This window comes from Fukomys damarensis, unplaced genomic scaffold (assembly GCF_012274545.1).
Source record: "Fukomys damarensis isolate Sample0158 unplaced genomic scaffold, DMR_v1.0_HiC HiC_scaffold_25, whole genome shotgun sequence".
Taxonomy (NCBI): domain Eukaryota; kingdom Metazoa; phylum Chordata; class Mammalia; order Rodentia; family Bathyergidae; genus Fukomys; species Fukomys damarensis.
This window is the reverse complement of record NW_022900937.1, coordinates 16782755-16805641: the sequence shown is the minus strand read 5'-3', so window position 1 is coordinate 16805641 and position 22887 is coordinate 16782755. Positions and strand designations below refer to the sequence as shown.

The 22887-nt window shown below is 53.6% G+C and overlaps 1 protein-coding gene across 1 annotated transcript in view; it reads right to left on the bottom strand.

Moving 5' to 3' along the window:
• Positions 1-22887, bottom strand: part of Efcc1 (EF-hand and coiled-coil domain containing 1) — a 31346-nt gene that overhangs the window by 7611 nt on the left and 848 nt on the right. The window contains exons 2-5 of the mRNA XM_010641291.1: positions 22807-22883; positions 5185-5342; positions 3758-3887; positions 2465-2627 (exon numbers count right to left, since the gene is read on the bottom strand). Of these exons, the coding sequence (XP_010639593.1) occupies positions 2465-2627; positions 3758-3887; positions 5185-5342; positions 22807-22883 (528 nt within the window). The remainder of the gene's footprint in view (positions 1-2464; positions 2628-3757; positions 3888-5184; positions 5343-22806; positions 22884-22887) is intronic.

Here is a 22887-nt window from a genome sequence, read left to right as displayed (position 1 = left end):
GTACAAGCCTGAAATTCCAGCATTCCAGGAGGCCGAGGCAGGAGGACAGCAAATTCAAGGCCAACCTGAGTAACTTAGTAACTTAACAAGACCTTTTCTCAAAACCAAAACTGAAAACAAGGTCTGGGGTATGTAGCCCAGTACAAAGGCCATGAGTTCAAATCTCAGTACCACAAAAACCAAAACAAAACAAGAGACTCTCCAACCATGTCCTCCACTTCTTCCAGATAGAAGGCCTCGAGAGAGCCGTTCACCCTTGTGACGCAGTAGCACAGCACATCATTTTGCCCATTTTACAGATGGGGAAGCAGAGGCAGAGAAAACTTTCCCAAGCTCACACAGGTAATAGAGCAAGATTTGAAGCCAGCAGTCTGGCTCCAGCACATACCCACCACGCTGTGCCTGTCAGCGCTAGCTTCCTGTTCTGGTGAGCAGCTTTTCTTCCCAGTCAGGTTCTGTTTGTTACATAAAAAACCCAGGAGGCCATTGTTCTGGACTAAGCTCCTATATTGGGCCTCAACAGAGCAGGCTAAAAATAAAAATGGAGCCACTTGTGCTAAAGTTCCATGACAATGAACCCAAACTAAGTTGCTAAGTGACCTCCTGAGTAATCAGGAGAGAGTTGTTAGTCAGATTTCCCAAACAGGCCAGTCTCACTGGCACAATAATGCACAATTGTCCCTCGAGTCACAAATTTAATTCTTTCCATGATGCTGGTCAGAAACTGAGTCGGACAAGAAGCGAATCGAATTCAATGGTTAGGTTCAATGTTGACCTTTGTGGGGAAATCTAATTCGGTTCTCATCCAGTTTGGTTTGTGACCAGAATCATGGAGGGAATTGAGTTTGTGAACCAGGGTACCACTGTATTCCCACTCACTTAACCCTTACACACAGAAAAACTAACCCGCAGTAATCTGATATCAACCCGTGAGCTCCATTTCTGTTAGTCCCTCCCCCTGCCCTGCCCGTAGGAGAAAAGTAACTGTAGCCACCCTGACCATCTGCCCTCCACCCTCCGCCGCTGCTTCCCTTTCCTGCCTGAACCCAGCCTCCCCTGCTTAGTTCCTTGGGACACCTGTTCTGAAAATGGAATTAGGTGGTGCTTGGTTCTAGAATCCCAAAAAGCCAAAAGGAAATCTTAAAATTGGTAGAACTTTGCCCTTTGGAGACTTTGAGGTTTTCAGGGCTTATGACAGAGAAGCCCTCCCAGCCCAGGGAGGCCAGACGTGGCAGCCTCATCCTCCGGGAAGGTGTACGAGCACCTCCGTCATTTTCTTCCCACACTCAGATCTCGGCTCAGTGTCAGCAGGATCGTGGTCTTTGTTCCTTGATGGAGGGCATGGCTACTGGTTTCACTGGTGCGCTGGCGTGGCTGAAGCTGTGATCTCCCAGCCCTCACTTCTTCACACCCTTCCTTACCTCATCTGGCTCTTGGAACAGAAAATGATTTTCTTTTTCAGTGCTAGGGATGGAGCCCAGGGCCTTACACATGTAGGCAAGGGCCGCACCACTGTGCTGCAGTCCCAGCCCTTGGACATAAAACTTAAGAAGCTAGAGCTGCTTCATGCCACACAAATGTTAAAAAATAGCACAGCCCAGCGTGATGGCAACTGCTTATAATCCGAGCTACTCAGAAGTCTGAGAGGCAAGAGGATCATGTGTTCAAGGCCAGCACGAGTAATTTAGCAAGACTGTTCAAACAAAGTAAAAAAGGGCTGGGGATGTAGCTCAGGGGTAGAACACTTGTCTAGCATATGTTAGACCCTGGGTTTAATCCCTAGGACAGGGAGAAAAAAAAGCACAGATTTAGAATTTCAGATATGTAAATATAAATCTATCTTATATCAAAACCACAGTTTGCAAAAGTACAGTGGACCAAAGCTTAGACAAAGCAAAGATAACTGTCACAGCCTGGCACATTGAGTTCCTGCGAGGTAGAAAAGTGAGCAGAGGCCAGAGTGAGACACCGTCAGGTGTCACTGAAAACTGCGGGACTTGGAAGACAAGCCTGTCACGGGCCCGCCCCTCTATGGCAGGGATTGGCCAGGGATGGGCACGTGATGGAAGCTGGGCCAATTGGAGCTCTGCTTGGGATTTCCCGTATTCAGTGAGACTCCTTTTCCCTGGGCTTTTCACCTGGGCTGCTCATCCTCCAACCTTTCTAAGCAAGGACCGTGAGGCCAGAACCCAGGGCACAGCAACGTGGATAGGAGGACACCATGCAGTGTGAGTCCCGCACGCAGCTCTGGAGGTCTTAGCTCCGCAGTCTCATAAATTCCTGTTTGGCATTCTGGCTAATCTGAGATGGGATCCTTCAACTTGTGACCAAAATATTTCTCATTAAATCTAAAACAAAGGAAATCACATCTCCGTGAATCCGGGTCCCTCGTGAATGGGGTCAGGGCCTTCCAACTGCAAGAGACTCTGGCACTGGCCGAGTCCTGGTCTCGGGTCCTGCTGACCTCCTCCACGCGTGGTTCCAGGCTCTTCCCATCGCAGCCCTGGATGTCCAGCTGCTCCAGCAGCTTGGCGACATGGGTCTCCAGCTCTCCGGGGGTGCAAGTGTGCTCACCACCATAGCGGTCCAAGTACATCAGCAGCTTTCTTGCCGTCTGGTCGTCGCACCTGAGAAAGGAAGAGTGCTGGGCACTTGGGGGTTGGGTGCAAGCTGCTGCTCCTCAGAGAGCAGACTGCCTTCCCACCACTTCCTCCTAAAGTCAGATGCAACACCATCGCTCAGCACCTTGCTGGGGCCCCTTACCATCAGGAAACACCAGAGGCCTCATGGCCTCTCTGATCGCCTCCCACCCACCGCCACTAGCCCTGCTCCAGCCACAGTGGTGGCCTCCTGCTGTCCTTTCAACAAGCCCCAGGGCTTTTGCACTTGCCAATCTCACTTCGTGGAAGCCTCTTGCCCCAACATCTGCATCGTTCATGTCCTCATTTCCTTCAGCTCTCTGCTCAGATAGCACCTTCTCAGAGAGGCTTTCTCAGTATCCCCATCCCACCCCTTGTACCCTGCTCTCTCTTCTTCCCACTCACTACACAGAGGATTCAGGACAGGACTGCTGTCTTCATGACAGTTATTTTCTGTCTCAAATCATGCCTGGCACATGATAGGTGCTTGATAAGTGCTTGCTGTTGACATAGAGAATTGGTGATAACAACTTTAGGAAATGGACAACCCTTCACAACATAATAGTAAGTGCACCGTGTACCTTCGACTGTGCTTCGGACACCTGCAAGGTAATTTACATCCTGATCTCAAGTCCCCACAGAGCCTATGTGAGTGTCCCAACTTCAAGAGGAGAAATCAGGCTGCCTGTCAGAGTAGTGCAGGGGCCCTGGGCCTGTCCCTGTTCCCCTCCAGATTGACCACAAGGATTAAACCTGTGGGTACATAGGAAAGCAGCAGCGGGGCCAGGCTGACGGGCTGCACAGTGTCACAGGAGCAGGGGTAGAGAGTGACAGGAGAGCTTTGGGGCATGTTTTGGGACAGTGGCTACAGGGCGACTGTCCTTTCAGACCATCCCGTTTCCACTTCACGCCGTGGTCTCTTCCTCCCTCCAACACCACAGCCCTCCGGGCCGGCAGTGGATAGAGACTAGAATTGACCCAGGGCCCTCACCCCCTAGTTCAGCTGTCAGTGAGTGAAAGAACCTGCAGATGGAACCCACCCTTGGGACCCACCCTCCTGACAACCTGTGGCAGCCCAGGGCCATAGTAGCAGGTCCTAGCTTCACCTCCACACGTACCTGCTCCAGCAGCCCAAGGGCCCTGCCTCAGCCTGGGGCGCCGGCCTCTCCACCTCCCGCCACTTCTGTTCTTCTTCCTCTTCATCAGAGGCAGCCTGGCCCTCCACAGAGCGGAATAACTGCTCGTCCTCTGCAGGAGAAGCAAGATGCAGGGACAAGGGACACTGGGAGGGAGTGGACAGCCAGACCATGGAGGAAACCCCGCAAGTGGTCAGAGGAGAGGGCTCTGGCACCCTCTCCCGCTTGAGCAGACAGCGGCTCCCTGAGTCCCAGCTTCTGTGAGGTGAGGCACCATCGCTGGTGTTGTCCCCTCCATGTGACCAGCCCGGGAGTGGAGCTGGCCAGACATAGGGACTCTGCGAGGGACATCCTAATGTTCTTCTGTTTTCTCAAATGACTCAAGCCAGGACTATGGCTGAACGATGAGCACTTTCATCTTAGGACATGGTGACCTGGTCAGGGAAGGCCAAGGCTGTCCCTTACGAGCTCGGGTGCACTCTGCCAGGTGTGGAGGACCACTCTGGACAGCTTTCAGCTCTCATGTTTGGGGGATGCAAAGGAAGGGGACATCCTGCGTGTGACCATCTGTGGTCCCCAGTGCTGCTGTGTTTTATCGCTGAGCTTTGGGCATTAGGACCCTGGTGGGGGCCTGTGTCCTCCTGTCCAGTCCCTTCCCTGGGTCAGCCTCAAGTCTCCTCAGGGATGCTGCCCCTTCTCCTCCACCCCAGCTCTAGCGGCACATGGTCAGGCTTGGCCAGTCACAGGCAGGGAGGGCTGAGGACCCTGTGGGGGCCAGTGAGAGCCAGCAGGAGGGATACGTGCTAACTGTGGCTCCGTGCAGAGGAGCATAAGCCAGGTCCTGTGTGACATGGGGTTCCACGGCTGTGTTACCAGGCCCTGGGCCTTACAAGGACTCCCATTATGTGAACTGTTAGGGTTGAATGATCTGACATTTGCAGACAAGCAATGTCTGACCTGGTACAGGGACTTAAACCCAGGTGTAAGTGTTCCCTACCCTCTGTGTGGGAGATCGGGATGGCCTGACGTCTGTGTAAAGGTTCCTGGGTGCTCCGGGCCTGGGCAGGTTTGGGTACCTCAGATTCAGGGAGGCCTGGCCCTGGACACCCCCCACTCTCACCTGGCTTTTCCCTTAGGACGTGCCCAGGAATCTTCTGCTTTGATTTAAGAAGCACCAAGGACCAGGCCTCACATCCACCAGCTGCTTTGGGGCCGGGCCCTTATGACAGTGGCCCCAGGAAAGGGCCCCTGTGGGACAAGCATCCCAGCGTGAGCAGCTGGGGGTTGGGGGTTCCATCTGGGGGCAGCTGCAGCATCAAGGTAGCACTGAGGCAGACAACCCACCGAGCAGGACTGGGGCAGGCACACCTGCCGCGCACCAGGTGGCTAGCTGGGCAGCAGAGACAAACCTTCATCCAGGGCTCTGCTCCCCCAGCTGCTGCCTGACTGTCCGGCTCCCTCCAGAGTGGCATCTGGGTCTTGGGTCCCACTGTCCTCCGGTTTATCACTCTTGTCTCCTGGCTCTGGGCTGGCTCGTGGAGGTGTCCGGACCTGGCCCCCTTCTGCCCTGTGGGCAAGAGGACAGATTAGGTGCCGAGAAGGAGGAATCACATGAATTGCTGGGTCAGGCTTTGCCTAAAGTCAGGGTATCTGAGTTCGATCCCCAGTACCAAATAAATAAATAAATAAATAAAGTCAGGGGTATCCCTAGAGTTTGTGATAAGCTCATGATTCTTGATTTCAACGGTTTTGTGTTTAAAGCATGAGAATGTGGCTTAGGAGCAGCAGTCAGTGTGAAAACCCTCTGGCTGGGGATTCTTGTTACAATGTCAGGCCGAGGGACTAGCACTTCAGTCACATTAACTGAGGTCTAACTGGGGAGGCGACAGTCCTTTTGTATTCCAAAGGCTCTAGACCACAGCCCGGAGAGGAGAAGCATAGGGGCATAAGGCCATCGACCCCAAGACTCAGAAGTGGAAGCTCTCAGCCCTCCACACCCAACCCAGCCCTGGAGTTGAGAGCCCTGTTCCAGGTGCCACTTCCTGCGGGAACAGCACCACGATGGTGACTGCAGCTTTCACGTCTGCCTAGCTGCCAGGCACCGTGGTCAGTGCTGGAGACATTTCCCTCCCAGTGACACAGAAGGGCACTGACCTCATTGTCCCCATTGCACAGAGGGAGACAGTGATGTGCAGAGAGCTTCAGGAAGCCCCGCGGGCTACACGATAGAAATGGAGGAGCTAAGATCAGCTCTCAGGCTGGCAGCACCAGGCAGTGCGGGACCTTAGAAAGCCAGCTTTGAACCACCCAGCTGCTGCCCTCATTAGGCGACTCCATGTCACATGTGAGGAAGCTGGGAAGAGGAAGCCACTGAGGACAGAGCCATTTAGAAAGAGGACAGATGAGGGCATCCTCTGAAATTTTCCAAGAAGTAAAATACAGTGGCAGAGAAACAACACCAAGTAGATCTTGGGGTGCTGCTCTTGTCCATTGATTGGAATTCGCTGCTTCTGGTGCTGCCCCTCTCTCTGCAGGACCCTTCACAGGACCCACAGGGTGACCAGCAACCGCCTAGTCTCCTTGCCCCTCCTCCCCTGGCCTACGCCCACTGTGGCCCCTGGACCACTTCCCTTTGGGAGCCATTTGGGGAAGCAGAGGCTTCTGGGAGCAGGAGAGATGCCTTCCACCCAACCAGTGCTGCTGAGCGCCTCCCCAAGGCTCAGGCTGCTTCTGGGGAAGGTGGGTACTGGTGGCTGTCCACTCTTCCGTCCCACCCTCACTTCCTCAGATCCCAGAGTCCTCCTGTGCCTTTGGGTGTTCCCGCCAGCTGGCCACATCTGCACGCCTCCCAGAACCCCACGGCGAGCCTCTGATGTCTCCGTCCTGCTGGAGGCCGTGGCCACATCTGGCTGCCAGCCCAGCGGCTTACTCAATCTGACAAGGGCCAGATGTTGCTCCTTTCCTTCCCAGGGTCCTAGCAGCTCCTGGTTCCATGTGACAGTCCCCTCCCTCAGCACTGTGATACAAAGAGACAGGTCTCGGGCTACCACACCTAGGTTCAGCCCTGTAGGACTGTGGCTTTCCTGTGTCACTTTACCTACCCACTCATCAGGAAATATCGGGGGACTTCACCCTATGCTGTGCTGGGCCTGGGAGCACTATGGAGACGAAATAAACTAACGCTGAGCTTCAGACCTGTACAGCTCCTGCCCCCATTAGGATCGGAGATGATTTTAGGTAGCACTTGGATGAACAGTGTACGTGTGTGTGTGTGTGTGTGCACATGCACGTGTACGTGGGTGCTTGTGTGTGTCTTAAACAGGCATTGATTTTAATTTCTACTAAGGAAATTAACGAGCACATCAATCAAATTTAGTTTTACATTCATGACAGTGATGTAACTTCTTTTTTAAATTATTTAAGTTGGGTTGTGGGTATAGCTCAGTACTAGAGCACTTGCCTAGCACATGGGAGGCCCTGGTTTGATCCCCAGCACAACAGGAAAAGAAAAGAGTAACAAGGATGAGCTAATTTAAGGGAAAATAGTAACTAAATATATTATGCAGCTGCGGGCAAAAACGGACTCAGATCTTAGGAGAACATGTGAAGTTTGGTGAATGCCTAAACACAGTACACATGTTCTGGGCAGTGTTAGACCTGAGCTCTCCTTGCCTCTTGGCCTCTCTCTGTCCCTCATAGCAGAGGACCGCAACACTAACAAGCAGACACCTTTTTCTACAGAGCCACAGTTCGGATCGCAAGGGGCCCCCATAGGCCCATGAGGCTTAGTCCCCAGTAGTACTTTTGGGAGGTGGTGGAGCCTTTAATAGGTGGGGCCTATTGGGAGGAAGCAAGGTCTTTGGGGGGAGAGGCCTTGAAGGGGATTGGTGGCCCCAGCTTCTGCCCCTCTCTTTGCTTCCTGGTCAGGAGGCAAACAGTTTTGCTCTGCCACATGCTGGGCACCACACAGGCCCAGAGCAACAGGTCCAACTTGCGGTGGACTGAGACCTCCAAACTGTGAGCCACAAATATACCTCTGTCCTCTGTCTTTGTCTCCCTGCGTCTTCCTTCCCCTCCCTCTCTAGCCTTCATGCTGGAGACTGAATTCAGGGCCCATGCCTGCTACACGCATGTTCTGCCATGAAGTACACCCTCTGCCCCAAGCTTTTCTCTTCCCAAATTAACCATCACAGGTGTTTTCTTTGTTTGGGTTTTGGGTTTTGGTTTTTTGACACAGGGTCTCACTATGTAGTTGAGACTGACCTGGAACTCACTATGTAGCCCAGGCTAGTCTTGAACTCACAGCGATCCTCCTGCCTCAGCCTCCCGAGTGCTGGGATTACAGGGGTGCACCGCCACACCCAACCATCACAGGTATTTTCTAACAGTGCCGAGGACTGGCTAGTGCAGATGGGCACTTTGGAATGTCCCTCCTACTATCCTAAAATGAGCTAGATAATATTATGCCCTGCTTTCACATCACATTTGAAAAAATGAATGTGATGGTGTCCTAACAGTTATTTAAATTAAAAAGAAAAGTATACATTGCAATATGAATATTCATGCATAATGAAGTTTTCAATATTTAATCTACTTATAATTGCTATGTTTGAATTCAACAGGGGTAAGGTAATATTCACTTGAACACTGTTGATGCTCTTTTCCTGGATTTAACATTTTGAAACCAGGACTAAGAAAATACATTCAGGTAGGTAGGTAGATAGGTCGGTAGGTAGACGGGTGAAAGGGTGGTTGGATAAGCAGACAGACGCACACACAGACTCACGCGGACAGACGGTAAGCACTGCTGGTGGACACGGGCATCCCTCATTAGCCGGGTAGGGGCCACAAGTGCTGTCACTGTCTGTGACCTGGTTCTGATATGAGCAGCTCTCGGGAAATACAAACAGAATGAAGTGCAGCCTTTCCTCGAGTCACAAAGTCTTGCACTCATGACAAATTCTTTGTATATTAAAACCATGCAGAGACAGTTGTGTTTATACACAGAGGAGAGTTAGCCTTTCACAGTGAGAACAAGCCTTTCCCAGCACGGATGTCCACTGGGACACATGGAAGTCATGTGGGGTACAGGACCTGTCCAGGGCTGTGTCCCCGGCAGGACCCCAGGGGTCAGGAGCCCTGTCCTCCTAAAGACAATGGGACAAATCTTCCCTGCACCCTGCAGAACATCTCTGGGGACGCGCTGATGTCATGGAGTGCCCCCCGTTCCTGATTCCTACCCTGATCGTGGCCTCATGCCCCACAGGGCAGCCCAGTGCTCACCCTGTGGAGTGGGACTCAGAGGCTGCCGGGCCAGCCCACGGGACCACGCCAGGCCCGGAAGAGTGGATGCAGGGTCCCTGTCTGTCGGTGCCTAGCTGGTCCACAACTCCCCAGCCCCTCTGCCAAGGATCCTCTGGGTCTACACAGCTCCACTTGTCTCTGTGCAAGCCTGGGTCAAGTCCTGCACCCCTCTTTCAAGTGCAGTCACCGCGGCTCACAGGATGAAAGTCAGGGTTAATACAGGTCGTCTCTCCCCAACTCTCATCGGCACGGGCACTCGATGAAGCAGCCCTTCCGCCCTGTGCCCACAGGATCCTCTTTGTTCCTTTTCCTTCTCCAATACTCATTTCTTTTTTGTCCAAAACTTCAAGTAAACATGTGAACGTCGGCAGTGGTTCATCCCAATTTGAAATGATCTGTACCCTCCATATGGCAGCCGCTAGTCATATGTGGGCACTGAAACTAATTAAAATTAAATAAAACTAAAATTTCGGTCCCTCAGGCATACTAGCTCCACTCCAGATGCTCAGCGGTCATGCATGGCTTATGGCCACAGAACTGGGAGGGTGCAGACAGGAAGCACAGCCATGGTCCCAGAGAGCTGGGTCAACAATATCCAGTAGAGGACAAAAGCTTGGGTTGGAAGTTAAAGGACTACTTCATCGTCTCTTGGCCCAGGATCCTAATTCTCAGGTGTGCATCACCATTGTAAACCCTTATCACGTCTGTGCAGTGAGAAGCCTGCTTAGACTGTCATGACCTGAACCCAGGACTTTACTCTGTTGTTCAGATCAACACAAAATAATCACAAGCGACACTCCTGCCACCACCACGGCTCTGTGCGGTTTCCGTGTGCCCCCCAAAGTTCAAGTTCATCCTGAAATTGGTGTGGTGACGGTATTTGGTAGGGGGACACTTGGGAAGGCACTGGGGTCTGATGATCTTGTAAGGTGGGGCCCTCATGATAGCATCAGTAGCTTTACAGAAGAGGCCCAAACTAGCCTGCTGGCTCAGGCCCCATGCCATGCCCGTGGTCTTGGACTTCTCGGCCTCCCAAACTGTAAGCTGAATAAACTTACAAATTAGCCAGCCTCAATGGTTTGTTCTAGCAGACAGACTAAGCAGGTCCCAAATCTGTGGGTGTATTTGACTGATGATCATATCACCAAGGTGAACATGATAGGGCGTCTGTCGGGCTTCCAGGTCCCATGCGAATGAACACAGCCACCCTCACTCTGTGGAGAATACCAGGGCTGGGCCCCTGCCCACACCTGAAAGGGTGAACAGTGTGGAGACGCAGGACACAGCGGTGACACGCGTCCAGAAATGAGAAAGACCGGGAAGGCGTGAGATTGCATCTCTTCCCAGAGCAGCGCACCAAACATGAATTGCTTATTTCTGGCATTTTCCACGTTCTCTTTTCAGCCTGTGATCAGCCACTGGTGAAGCTGAGGGTAGACGTGGCGGCCACTGTGCCCAGGAGATTGGTTTCCTATGGCGCACAAAGAGGACCAGAATAAGAGGGGAGAAAACCCATTCTGACCCCTGCCCTAATCTAAGTCTGCTGCTCAGAATATCCCAGCGTCAGACTTAGATGCCACAGTGCCAGCGTGCCAGTTATAAGGACGTTGCCATTTATTTACAAGGGACCAAAATACACGAATATGTGAATGTTTCAATTTCAAAAAGGCATTGCAGTAAAAGACACAATGCCATTCATCTCCCTCAGAACCCTCTGCCTTGCTTTAAACACACTTATCCCATTGTTCTGGCCGCTTTCTGAAGCAGGTCTGGAAGTCCACTTTCCTGAGTGTTTTTACAAGGTGTGATCAAAATGCAGAGAGTACTGCTGCCCGGTGCCGTCCGGCAGCAAGGCAGGCTTATAAAAGCATCACCGTGTCTGCGTCCACCTTGTCCATGGACCTGGCACTGTGTGACTTCCAGTTCTTCCCCAAAGCCAAAGTGAAAGGTCAGTGTTTTGAAGTGACTCAGAGCATCAGTGAAGCCACGACAGAGAACCAAAGACAGACACTATGCAAAGGCCAAAGAGTACGTATGCTGGGCTCTGAAACCCATTTATATGATCACCGTGGCACAAGGCAGCCACCGAGGATACACAAACACGAACCCGGCTGCGTGCCCATGAAATCTTTCCTCATGAGCACTGAAATTTGAATTTCATGACACTGTCGTGTGTCATGAAATATTATCCCTTTTTTATTTTTTCAACCATTTAAGAATGTACACGAGCTCTTTGCGGAACGTCCAAAACTAGGCCTAGGAGTGCAATCCACCCGGGGCCATCACTTTCCCAAGTTAGCTGTTGACTTCTGCCTTCTGTGGGGAAACTGTCCAAGGAAAGCAGCTCAGTGGGCTGGGAGAATGGAAGCCTCCCCTGCACCCTGCAGCCAGCCAGCACCTCTGGGTTTGCTGAGAGCACTGAAGCGGGGTGGCCTAAGCCAACCATCTGGCTGGGGACTGAAGGCCACACTGGGGATCACGGAGAAGACGGAGAGCTGAGTCTACGGCTCTGACGGCCTGCAGGGCACTCAGTCCTATTCCGGCACAGGCTCATGTCAAGCTCGCTGTGGGGTCGAGTGGCGTAAGGCAGTGATGGCCGAAGCAGAGCTGGGGTGACGGGAAGGCCTCTGCATCCTGTTAGCTTCCCAGGCCCTGCCCAGCAGTTCTGTTCCTGCTGCAGTGGGCAGTGCCCTTTTCTACCATTTGCCACCACAACCCCTGACAGGTGCAGCCTCGAGCAACTCCCTTTGCCTCTCCGACTTCATTCTTTTGGGAAAATGGGCACCATACTGGGGTGGACACTGAGGTCACCACTGGGGTGGGCAGAATATCCAGGAACAGCCCCGAAGATCGCGCCTCCAGGTTCCCGGGGAGCTAAGCTGTCCCACCTCGGCAGGGCGGTGTCCTGGGGCACAGCTGCCTGGACACAGGGGTGAATGTCCCTGTCTCTCTCTAAAACACAGCACTTTCTTGCCTGGTGTGGGAGAGGAAGTGAGAAAGGGTGACAAGGCTGGAAGAAGAAGGATCCGCAGGAGACAAAATGCAGACAGACCCCCGTGGACGGCCAGCAAGGAAACGGGCCTCGGTCCCAGAGCACAAGGACGGGATTCCGCCACAGCCAAGTAAATGGGCCTGGTAACAGCTTCTTCCCAGACCTCTGGGGTCGAGGACCTTGACTGTGGCCTTGCAAAGGCCCAAGCAGACACCCCAGCCACGCCTGCCTGGATGCCTGGCCTACATAATCGTAAGATCATAAACTGGTGGTGTTTCAAGCCACTTAGTTTGTGGTTATTTGTTATGATTGTTATAGAAACCGAATGCAACCATCCAAACAGCCACACCCCATCAGTGATGTTAGCAGCATCTCAGTTATTACTCCAGTGGCTGTGGGCTCCCAAAGAAGAGATATGATTGGTCTAAGCCACCTGTGATGTTTTCTTCCTTTCACCAAGGACTGGTTTAGGAACAGGCATATAATGTGATTCTGGTCAACGAGAGGTGAGAGAAGGTTTGCCAGGAAGACTTCTGAGAAATAGGAAGTCCAAGGAGGAGTAGTCATTTTTCTGCCTCTGGATGTGGCAGTGATGCCTAGGCCATGGCAGCTATTCTGTGAACATGAGGAACCCTTGCAGTGGGAAGAATTGGTTTTCAAAAAGATTATGGAGTTGCCAAAAACTGCTGTCACCCAGGCTTAGATCATAAATGTTCTTGTTGTTTAAGCTATTTAGAACTGGGTTTTGTTACTTATAGCCTAAAGCATTGTCATGATAAACTAGTCACAGCACTGCTTGGGTGGCAAATGGGTTATATAGATAAATCCTCAGCACAGGTGCTTAGAAATGTGGCCCTCCTGGCTCGGGGCCTGTACAATCAGGGTCAAGCAGAGAAGCAGGGCCACTGGAAGAGACCCATCAGAGCCTTGTATCAAGGGAGTTATTATAAGGACAAGGCCTTTGTGGTACAGCTAAGCATGTCTGAAATCTACGAGGGAGGCTCGCAGGCAGTTATGTGCGCAGCGGAACTTTCTCTCTACCCAGAAGCCTGAGTGTGACCCTGGAGGTTCACTCTGGGCACTGCTTACCCCAGATCAACTCATCACAGCCTTTAGTACACCTGCAGATCCCTTCACCACCGCCGGATGTGCAGGTTTGACCAGACCACCTGAGACTGTAACCTAGGGACGCTTCGCTGTGTCACATCAAAGCCAGGTGACACAGCAAGAGGCCATCGGGCCCCAGGCTTGGCTTTTTCTGGCATGGATGCAAAATGTCACCCGTGTTTGTTTCCCTCTCCGCTCCCAACCTCCTGAGCCGCTGGACCTTGGCAAAGCTTCAGGAAGTCGCAGGTTGCCGGGACCCCCAGGCCGAAGCCAAGGCCCTCCAAGGTGGGGTGGGCAGCAGGCCACAGTCACGCCGTGGGATCTGCCTGGGAGGTCCTGGAGGTCCGCACGCAGTGGCTTCCTTTGCCGCGTTGTGTTTCCTGAGCAGAGAAGCCACGCAGGAAGTGGAGACCAGCAGAGCAAACGAGAACAACAGCAGGAGGAAGAGCCAAAAATAAATCAGGCGAACGGGCGACGGACAGGGCTGCGGTGACAGCAGCACCCGAGCCCACCTGGACCCTGGGCTCTCGGGGACGTCATATGGGTATCCCCGGGCCCAAATGACCTCCGCACCCCAGCCAGCCCAGCCGCCTCTAGTCCATGCACATGGGATAGTGGGGTTGCCATCTCTCTCCTTAGCACCTGAGTGGCCCCTGACTCACATGGGATGTGTGTGTGTGACAGACCTTAGCTGTCACCTAGATCAATGAATGGCGGAAAAGGACGGGCTGTGCAAGATGACGGCACAGGCTGTAGGGGGCGGGGCCTCTGGCAGAGAAACCAGGGTCTGGAGCAAGATGGGGGTTGGGGGCCTCAGAGAGCCCGTCGGGGGAGAGGGCCTGATGGGCTTGGAGGAGGTGGGGTCTGTCTGACAGCAGCGAGGTGGGACACTGGATAGCACGGAAGGCAGGGCCCAGAGGACTCAGGGCCTGACGGTCACATGCAGAGCCCAAGGGGTGGCTGTGAGCAGGGAAGCTGCAGGTTCCATGTGGGGGTCGAGAGACCGCCCCCACCCCATGTGACGTGGGGATAGCACTGGGGCCCCTGAGTGGTAGGCACAGCTGATAAGGGGCAGGAAGATCTGAGACGTGGGACAGGACTCAGCAAGACTGGAAGGAGGGGCGCCCAAGGCTCTGCCTGTCCCTTACCTTGAGTGGCCCATACACACCTGGCTCGGAGTCCAGCCTTCCCATACCTCAGCAGACACGCAGAACCCCCAAGTTGACGCCCAGCCCCATGCCCTTCCCGCCGGACTCACTCCTGCCCCAAACTGTACAAGTCACGGGCTCCATCTCGTTCTTCGGGTCTCAATGCCAATGTCACCTCCTGGGAGACGCCTCCTAGTTGTATCCCCCACACTCATGCGTCGAAGGGCAGACCCCAGTTCCCAGAATGTGACCACATCCGGAGACAGGGCCTGCACAGAGGTGAGTGAGGTACAAGGCTGCCCCTGGGGGGCCTCCACGCCAGTGACCGGTGTCAGAGAGACAGACATGGAAGACAACTGAAGACGGCCGTCTGCAAGCCAAGGAGAAAGGCTTCAGAGGAAGCCGGCTATTGACACCTCCATCTGGGCCTCTGGCCTCCAGGGCCTTAGGACTGTCACTGTCTGTCATTTAAGCCGCCCACCAGTGCTACTTGTCATAGCATCCCAAGCTGACATCTACACACCCCTGACACAGCCAGAGAGCCGCCCCTTACACCTCAGCCTTACCTCTTGACTGATTGATTGTTATTGTGGGCTACTGTCTCTCACTGGGGTGTAAGCCCAAAAGGGCCAGAACCTTGTCTCGCTCGTGGCCACCTCCCCATGCCCTGGACAGCACAAAAACCAATGGCTCATCCCGAGAGAAAACTATGAAGGGACACAGTGAAGAATCTGACCCACCCTCTGTTTGGTCCCGGATTTGGGGTGACTCTCAGTTTCTCCAAATTGTCTCTGCCAACTCAGCCAGAACCCACCCACCTGCCAATCCACAGCATCCTGTATACCTGCCTGGTGCTGCAGAAATCCCTCAGCCAGGCTCAGTGGCAGTGGGGACAGAAAAGAGGGGCACTGGGTGCCATCACGGTGCATGAGGAGCTCCCAGTCTAGCAGACCTGTTGTTCTTTGGAGAGCCAGCCCAACCCCTTCTCTCAGTCCCTGTGACACAACCAAGGCTGGGGATGGGCACGTGACGCAGTCTAGCCAGTCAGAGGAGCAGTGATTGGTCCAGAGAACTCACATGACCTTGGTCTGGCCAATCAGCATATTCTATGTCCCAGGTATCAGTGACTGGTTCAGGGATGAGTATGGGTGCCCCATGTCAGAAAAATCAAAGTTGATATTTTGCAGGAATCACTGAAAAGGGGAAGTTCTTTCTGTTGGGGGTGGTGGGGAGGACAGGAGCTAATATTGATAGGATGGAAACTCTCTTGTTACATTACAGGAAGGTCTGAATGTCTGAACTCAGAGCCAACTAGGAGAAAGCAGAGATAAGAAATGGAAAGAGAGGGCTGGGGTTTTGGCTCAGTGGTTCCACTGCCTGCCTTGCACGCGTAAAGGCCCGAGTTCAATCCCCGGTACAAAAAAGAAAAAAGAATGGAAGGGGAAAGAGTCTAGGCATCGTGACTTGAGCTCCTGGTTCCAGTCATCCCTGAAGCTGTGTACTCTTGGCATTTTTTTGTTGATGAACTAATCTATCTCCCTTTTCTCTACATTGGGATATGTTCTAGTTACCTAGAACTCTTTCCACAGTTTAATCTACACAAGGCCACCTTCACTGTCCACATCCCAGAATGCACCAGCGGAACGAACCAGAGGTCATGGCACCTGCTCTCTGTCCTCCAGTCTCCCGGGCCTGGGTCTTGCAGCTCTCCCAGAGCTACGCAATGTACCCAACCTCCACCTGGGCACTGGTTCTTCCACCAACATCTCCTTATGGGCAAACAACACATCAGGACTGAGGAGGGAGAGATTTTCTCTGTGGACAGGGCCACCCTTGCCGACGGACACCATCAGGATGTGCCCTGAACTCTGACTTTCTGGACATGAAAAACCCCTGACGTTTGGCCCAGTGGCCCAAACATCCACATTTTCGTTGTCCCTTTGCTTAGCCCTGTCCCTTTGCTACAGCCTTCATAGCTCTTGGATTTCCACTTCCAACGAGAAGCTGGTGAGGTGGACACGGCAGTGTCTGCCTGGCCTGCATCCTTATTCATCTCATGGTAAAAGCACCGACCTTCCTTTGAGGAACTGTCCTGCCTCCCTGCTGCCCAGGGCTCCACCTACTTCAGCGTGCGTGTATGACCAGGCCAACTGGAGGATCACCGGTGAGGGATGGTTCCCGAGAGGGCATTTATGGAGCATTTACTATGTGCCAGGCACGACTCTAATTTTTTCTACATTATCTCACTGAATTCTTACCCTGTGAGGTAGGCAGTGAAATGATCCCCATTCTCCAAAGGAGGAAACGGAGGCACAGGTAAGTTGAGCTGGAACTTTCCAAGAACTGTCAAGGCACCAAAGAGAAGGTGGAGACCAGGGAGGTCACGGCCACAGGCAACTGCACTTGCGTAGCTGCCCCCAAATGACAAGTCTAACATTTTTCTTTTCAGCTCACCTGTGGGAAGTGGCAGAAAGAACCTTTGTGCTCACAGGATCCCAATTCTGCAGTGTCTGAAAGAACTCCTGCTCATCCCTCAGAACCCAGCTCAGATGATAGCATGTCCCCCAGGGGTGTTCTGATCCAACATTACTTGGGCCATCAGTGTGCTGGAGCCAGGCCACATTCAACTGAAGCTGCCCATTTGCTTGGGAGCTGTCCCTGTGGCAGAGGGCTCTCCGTGACCTGGACTCTGAATATTGATGCCCTCACCACCACTGCAATTCATGGGTCTGCTCTGTCTGTGGGCTGCTCGGATAAGGGAAAGTGATAATAATAATTTCCAGGACTGAGGCTCTTCTCAGTGAGAAGCACTGTTCTAGGTACTTTATACACTTTAGCCCTGTGAACCTTCCAAGCTTCTATGCAGTGGGTGTTAGTATTCTCCTCACATTCTGCAGACCAGAAAACGGAGGCTTGTGAAGATGAGAACGACTTTGAACAGGCCTCATGCCCCGAGCTCCCCCACCTCACTGGCGCTTTATGAATCTGAGCTTTGTCCCCGGAAGGGGCCTCTGTCCCCAGCCATGACCACCCATAGAGCACTGCCAAGGAACCAGGCCACCGATGGTGCCTGATGGGCCCGCCCCTCCTTCTGTCCCTCCCCTGACCTGCGGGTCCCACAGAGCTGCTGCGATGGAGCAGAAGAAAGGGGGTCCTCAGGTGGCCTCATCTTTGCATCCCCACAACGGTGGCCAGCGGATGGGGCTGCCCTCCCTGTTCGCTGCCAGCTTTTCATCCTCAGGGACAACAAAGCCACAGAGGCAACCGCCCCTCCTCCGCCGCAGCTGGGCCACCTGTCTCTGCCTCCTTTCAGAACCTTGGAGCTCCGTCACTGCCCACGGAGCTGGCCCCGCTGCCCACCCACCCAGGAATGTCCTGAGGCTCCCACCAAGGCCCAGCTGCTCCTCTGCCCACGGCTGGCCAAGACATTCAAGAGAAGAAAATGTCCCGGGGCGGGGTGACCTCTCCCAGGAGTGCGGCTGCCACTGAAGTAGACCCAGGCCAGAGCCATGTAGGGGCCGGTGCCCTCGAGCTGAGACAGTAGCCACTGTCCCTTCACTGACCTGCCCTGCAGTCTCACTGTGTGGCCTGGCCTGGCCTGGGAGGTGACCAAAGAAGGGCCTGGCCTTCATGCTTCCCAAGGGGCCCCGCAAGGGAAGGAGGCAGAAGGATATTGTTTCACCACCTCCCTGGCCAGGAGGGCAATACTTGAGCCACACATCTGGGGCCCAGCATGCCCCCCCCCAAAACATTTGCAGCCAGTAAATCTGTCCCATGTCAAACCAGGTTTCCTCTTAGGCCCTCACAATCTAGTCTTGCTTGCTTTCTGAGACAGGGTTTTCCATGTAGTCGAGGCTGGCCTTGATCTTGTGATCCTCCTGCCTCTGCTTTCCACATTCTGGGGTCACGGCCATGTAATTCCACGCCTGGCTCCTACCCAGGGTCTGGCCTGCCCTGGGTGGGCTGTACTAAGACAAGAGAGGGGATTTGGCCCCGAGCTCCAGAAGGCATGTGTTGTTTGTCCATGTGCAGATGGACCCCCTCTTGGTTCTCCCGGGAGGGTCTCAGTCCCAGAGTTTAGCAGGTTTTCTGCTTCCCATGCAGTGGTCAAGTGGCTGAGGTGTGACCCGTCAGCACATCACATTACCTTGGGACCCCATGATGGGATCAAGGCTGGATATGTTGGCCCAGGGAGGCTCAGTTTCAGAACCTGAGTGGAGCTTAAATAAGAGATGGTCTTTCTGCCTGACTCAAAACTTTGGAGATGTTTGCTTGGAACGCCAAGGGGGACTAGGGGAGCAAAGCAGAGATCGGCACATCCTGTAACACTGAGAACCTGGATCAAGCTCTATCTGAAGCTGGGAATACCTAGACTATCCAGTTTTAAGAACCAAGTTCTCTTCACCCAAGTCAGTTTGAGTTAAGCTTTCTGGCACTTAGCGAAAAGACCTGGCTAATGATAGGAAGAAAAGAAAGAGAAAATAGAGGACAAGGAGGTGGAGCGTGATTGGGTTTGAGTTGAGAGAGAAGTATCGGTGAATGAGCTTGGTTTGGCAGGGGTTAAGTAACATTTTATGAATGGTGGGGTCGGATAGTGCATATGAGGCTGTTTGCATTATTGCAACATATTCTCCTGGCACCGTCAGTATAGTCTACTTGGGACAAAAATGTGCTGTGCAGCAGGCAGCATTCCTGACTCAGATGACGTGGTGTGAGACGGAGCCCAGCTGTGAAAGCAGGACATGGACTGAGGTGGCCTCCATGGGACAGGCAACCTGCGTGGGGGAGCTGTGTCTCGGGTGGCGGGGGCGGGGCCAGGCAGCTCCGCGGCCTTCTCTACCTTGAGGGGGCCTGAAGCCCCTTCGACACACAGGTACCTCTCTGTGGCCTGGGACGCTGCCGCCCCGAAGGTGGCAGTGGCTTCTATGTGGCCCCTCTGCAGACAGCACATCGGTGTCCTAACTAACATGCTTGTTGGTGACCATCCAGAGGCAGCAGACTTGTCTGCGCCATTTCTGTGACCCAGGCATCTGGCACAGGGCTTGGTCCATAAAAAGTATGCAAAAAACCCGACTGAAGGAACAAAGCAGTGTTTCTAACTGCTTCTCCATTGCAGGTTGTGGGCTGAGGTGCTACAGGAAGGCTCCCTTCCATCCGCAATGCTGGGCGCATCATAACCGTTTAAAAGAGCACAGAGTCAAGGTCAGAAACAGGAAGTGGAACAGAGGTGGCTGAAATCCCCACAGAGACCTAGGATCTGGAATTCAGGGACCCCTGGCTCTGCAGGGGGCTCCTGGGGATCACAGCTGTGCTAAAGATGAGCTCACAATCAAAGACTACAAAGCACACCTAGGACTCACCATGACAACAGAGACAGCAGGCGTAAAATATGGCAAGAAACTCAGGAATTACAGCAAGTCCAGTGAGACGGCAGCATAACTAAGTGCCCCTCTGGATGTGCAGGGGACAGAAAGATGCTCAGGTTCCTTGTGTAAAAGTTCAGTGTTTGCTGGAACGTAGCCACCTCCCGACCCAGTGGCAGTGCTCTGTAACGAGTGGCTGTTCTGTGTCACCCAGGGAATAATGACAAGAGAGGAAATGTCCCATTCCTTTTTTCCCTAAACATTTTTGATCCTTGGTTGGTTGAATCCATGGATGTGGAAGCCATGGATCTGGAGGATGCGGTATATTTTTAAAAGTTAAAGAAATAACGGATTGGATAGCACCTGTAAAACAAGGGCTGAGCAGGATGAAAGAGAACAAAATAGAAGTTGTAGAAATGAAAAAAATCAAGTGGCTCCGAGATGTCATTGAGGGAAGTGGCAGGAGACTGAGCATTGGAGGAGTCTGCACCCTAGTTTCCGAGTGTTTGGAGTTCGTGACTTTATTAAAGCCACCGCCACCCTGGACAAAAGTGCCCACACCATGCCGGCCTTACAGTGCATATAATAACCAGCACCAGAGGAGATGCCGGGAAAGTGTGAGTCAGGTCACCACAAATGGCTTCCATCTGTCTCTCCCAGGGACAGCTCAGTCCTCCCACATCTGCAGCCCACCTGGAGGCCCCAGCAGGCTGTCACACGGGGGTGGGGTGGGGCTGTAGTACAGGGGGAAGGATGACCCGCTCAGCATGCAGCAGCATCTGAGCACCTGGGTCCCGAAATGCAGCTCCCCACCCCTCCCGAGCCCTGCTGAAGTTGTGGACTGGGAGAATCCCTGGCCAGACCCACCGCAGGGTCACTGTGAGTTCTGCCCTAGTGACTTCCTCACTGTCCCCTCCTAGCAAGCAGCACCCTGTCCAGCCTAGGTCGTCTCCTCTGTGACATCCAGGTCGTGGCTCTTCTTTAGGCATCCCGCCGGGTACACAGCTGGTGCTCAAAATCTCCCATGGCTATTCTGTCTCCCCCTTTCCTTTCTTCAGAGAACAGCTTTGGGCAAGTCAGCCCATAAGCTACAGGAAGATGGGCAGGGAAGCCAGGGCCAGGCCCGTGTGCATCCTTGCTGAGTGGCTTTCACATGGTGTCACTCATGCCTGGACTTCAGTTTCCTTGTGTACTAGGCAGCGCCCCTGGAGCCTCAGTAATAGCCGTGTCCTCCTCTTCCTGAAAATGAAACTCTGATTTCATTTGGGGCTGGCCACTGGGACGAGGCTCTCTTGAATGTGGGGGAGCCATGGCACACAGCTCTGGCCAGTGACACAGAGATGTAAGTTCTGTCGGAGGCTATAAAGGCAAAGCCTCCATTGGAGAAAATCTTCCCCATGTCCAGTTGTCCATCTTCCTTGTACCTGGACAGCATATAACAAGGCCTGGAGGTGCTGCAGCCACCTTGTAACCATGAATCAACAACAACAACAAAATCCACTTTTTCTACTGTGAAGGGCTACCCCAGTGTTTATCGTTGCTCTTACATTCATGCAGTGAAGGGCTAATTGTGACTTTAAGGCAAAAGGAAGAAGAGATCCTTTATTTCTCCTTTTGGGAAAAATTCCAAGGCTGGACACGGCCTCAAGCCAACCAGCCCTGCTCTTTTGCAGATCAGCTATCCAAACAGGAAGTGATTATCCAAACATTTGGAGCGGCAGGAGGCTGGCTGGAGTCAGCCTCTGTGTAGGTCCCCCCCATCCCCCACCAGCCCGAGCTCCTCTGAAGTGGGGGTGCTCCTCGGGGACACAGGTTCAAAGCCACCCCTACTCACTGCCCCACCTCTAGCCGGGCCAGACCACCTTCCACTCGGACTAGGGGGTGACCGCTGCCCTCACCGGGCTCCTCCTAGCTGTCTCCTGCTCTTTCCTTCCCCCTGCCTCAGTCACAGCTAGAGCCAGGCAATTCTTTACTGAAATGAAAGTCGCTGCCATCACATTTTGCTTAAAACTTTCCCAATGTTTCTTGTTTTTAAGAAAAGAGTGAAGTCCTGAGGCCACTTTCTAGACTCCATGGCCTGGCCTCTTCTGCCCTCTCCAGCTTGATTCCGCCAGCCTTTTTGTTTGGGGATGTGCCCATGCTGTTCCCATTTTCTAGGATGCGCTTTGTTTTCCTCCTTCTGCTCATCCGGCAGGTGATGCGCCATGCTCGGCTCTCAGCTCTACCCCTTCTTCCCCAGCAGGCTGAGCCCGCAGCAGGCCCACTGAGCTCCCCACAGCCCCAGCACTCATCCAGCCTCCGCCCCTCATCTGTCCCGGTGACCGTCTCCCCTGGGCAGTTACAACCTGGCTGCTGGGCATGGTCGCCGCCCAGAGAGGGCGCTGGGGAAGAGCAGGCTGCCTGTGACTGGCAGGGAGCTCTGCCTTCTGAGAGGCAGGAGGTACCACGGGCCAGGCAGGGCCTCGAGGACCCTTGTTCCAGACAGGTTCCCACAGGGGTGGTGACACCCGACGTCACACACGGGTCAGCAGCCCTGCCAGGACTTGAACCTCTGCCCCAAGTCCTCCTTCCTGCTCTGGGTCATTAGAAACCTGTTTCCTCATCGGAAGAGTGGGGGCCTGGTGGTACCTACCTCACAGGACTGTCCTGAGGGCTGTAGAACAGCGCACAGAGCTCGGACACTTTCCTGCACTCAGGGTCACGTGGGAGCACACGCGTGTAACAGGACTTCATGGGCGAAAGAGGGTTGAGTGGATGGATGAGCAGATGGAGAACAAAAAGTGGAGTCTCATGATTTAAGAAATGGAAGAACCGGCCGGGCGTGATATGCCCGTAATCCCAACACTTGGAAGGCTGAGGCAGGAGGATCACTGTGAATTTGAGGTCTGGGTTATATAGTGAGTTCAAGATAAAGCGAGGGGCCAGGGATTTAGCTCAGTGGTTCCACCGCCTGCCTCGGAAGCACAAGGTCCCGAGTATGATCCCCGGTTCAAAAAGAAGGTATAGCGAGACCCTGTTTCAAAAGAAAAGATCGGACGAAGAAAGCGAGGAACACGCGGGCCGGGGGCTGCACCCCCAAGACGTGGGACACGCGAGTCCCCGCGGCGACCCGCTCACCTGTAGGTCCGCAGCTCCTCCTCCAGCCTCCTCCCCCAGCGCTGCAGGTCCGGCACCTGCCGCGCCAGGGCCTCGAGCTCA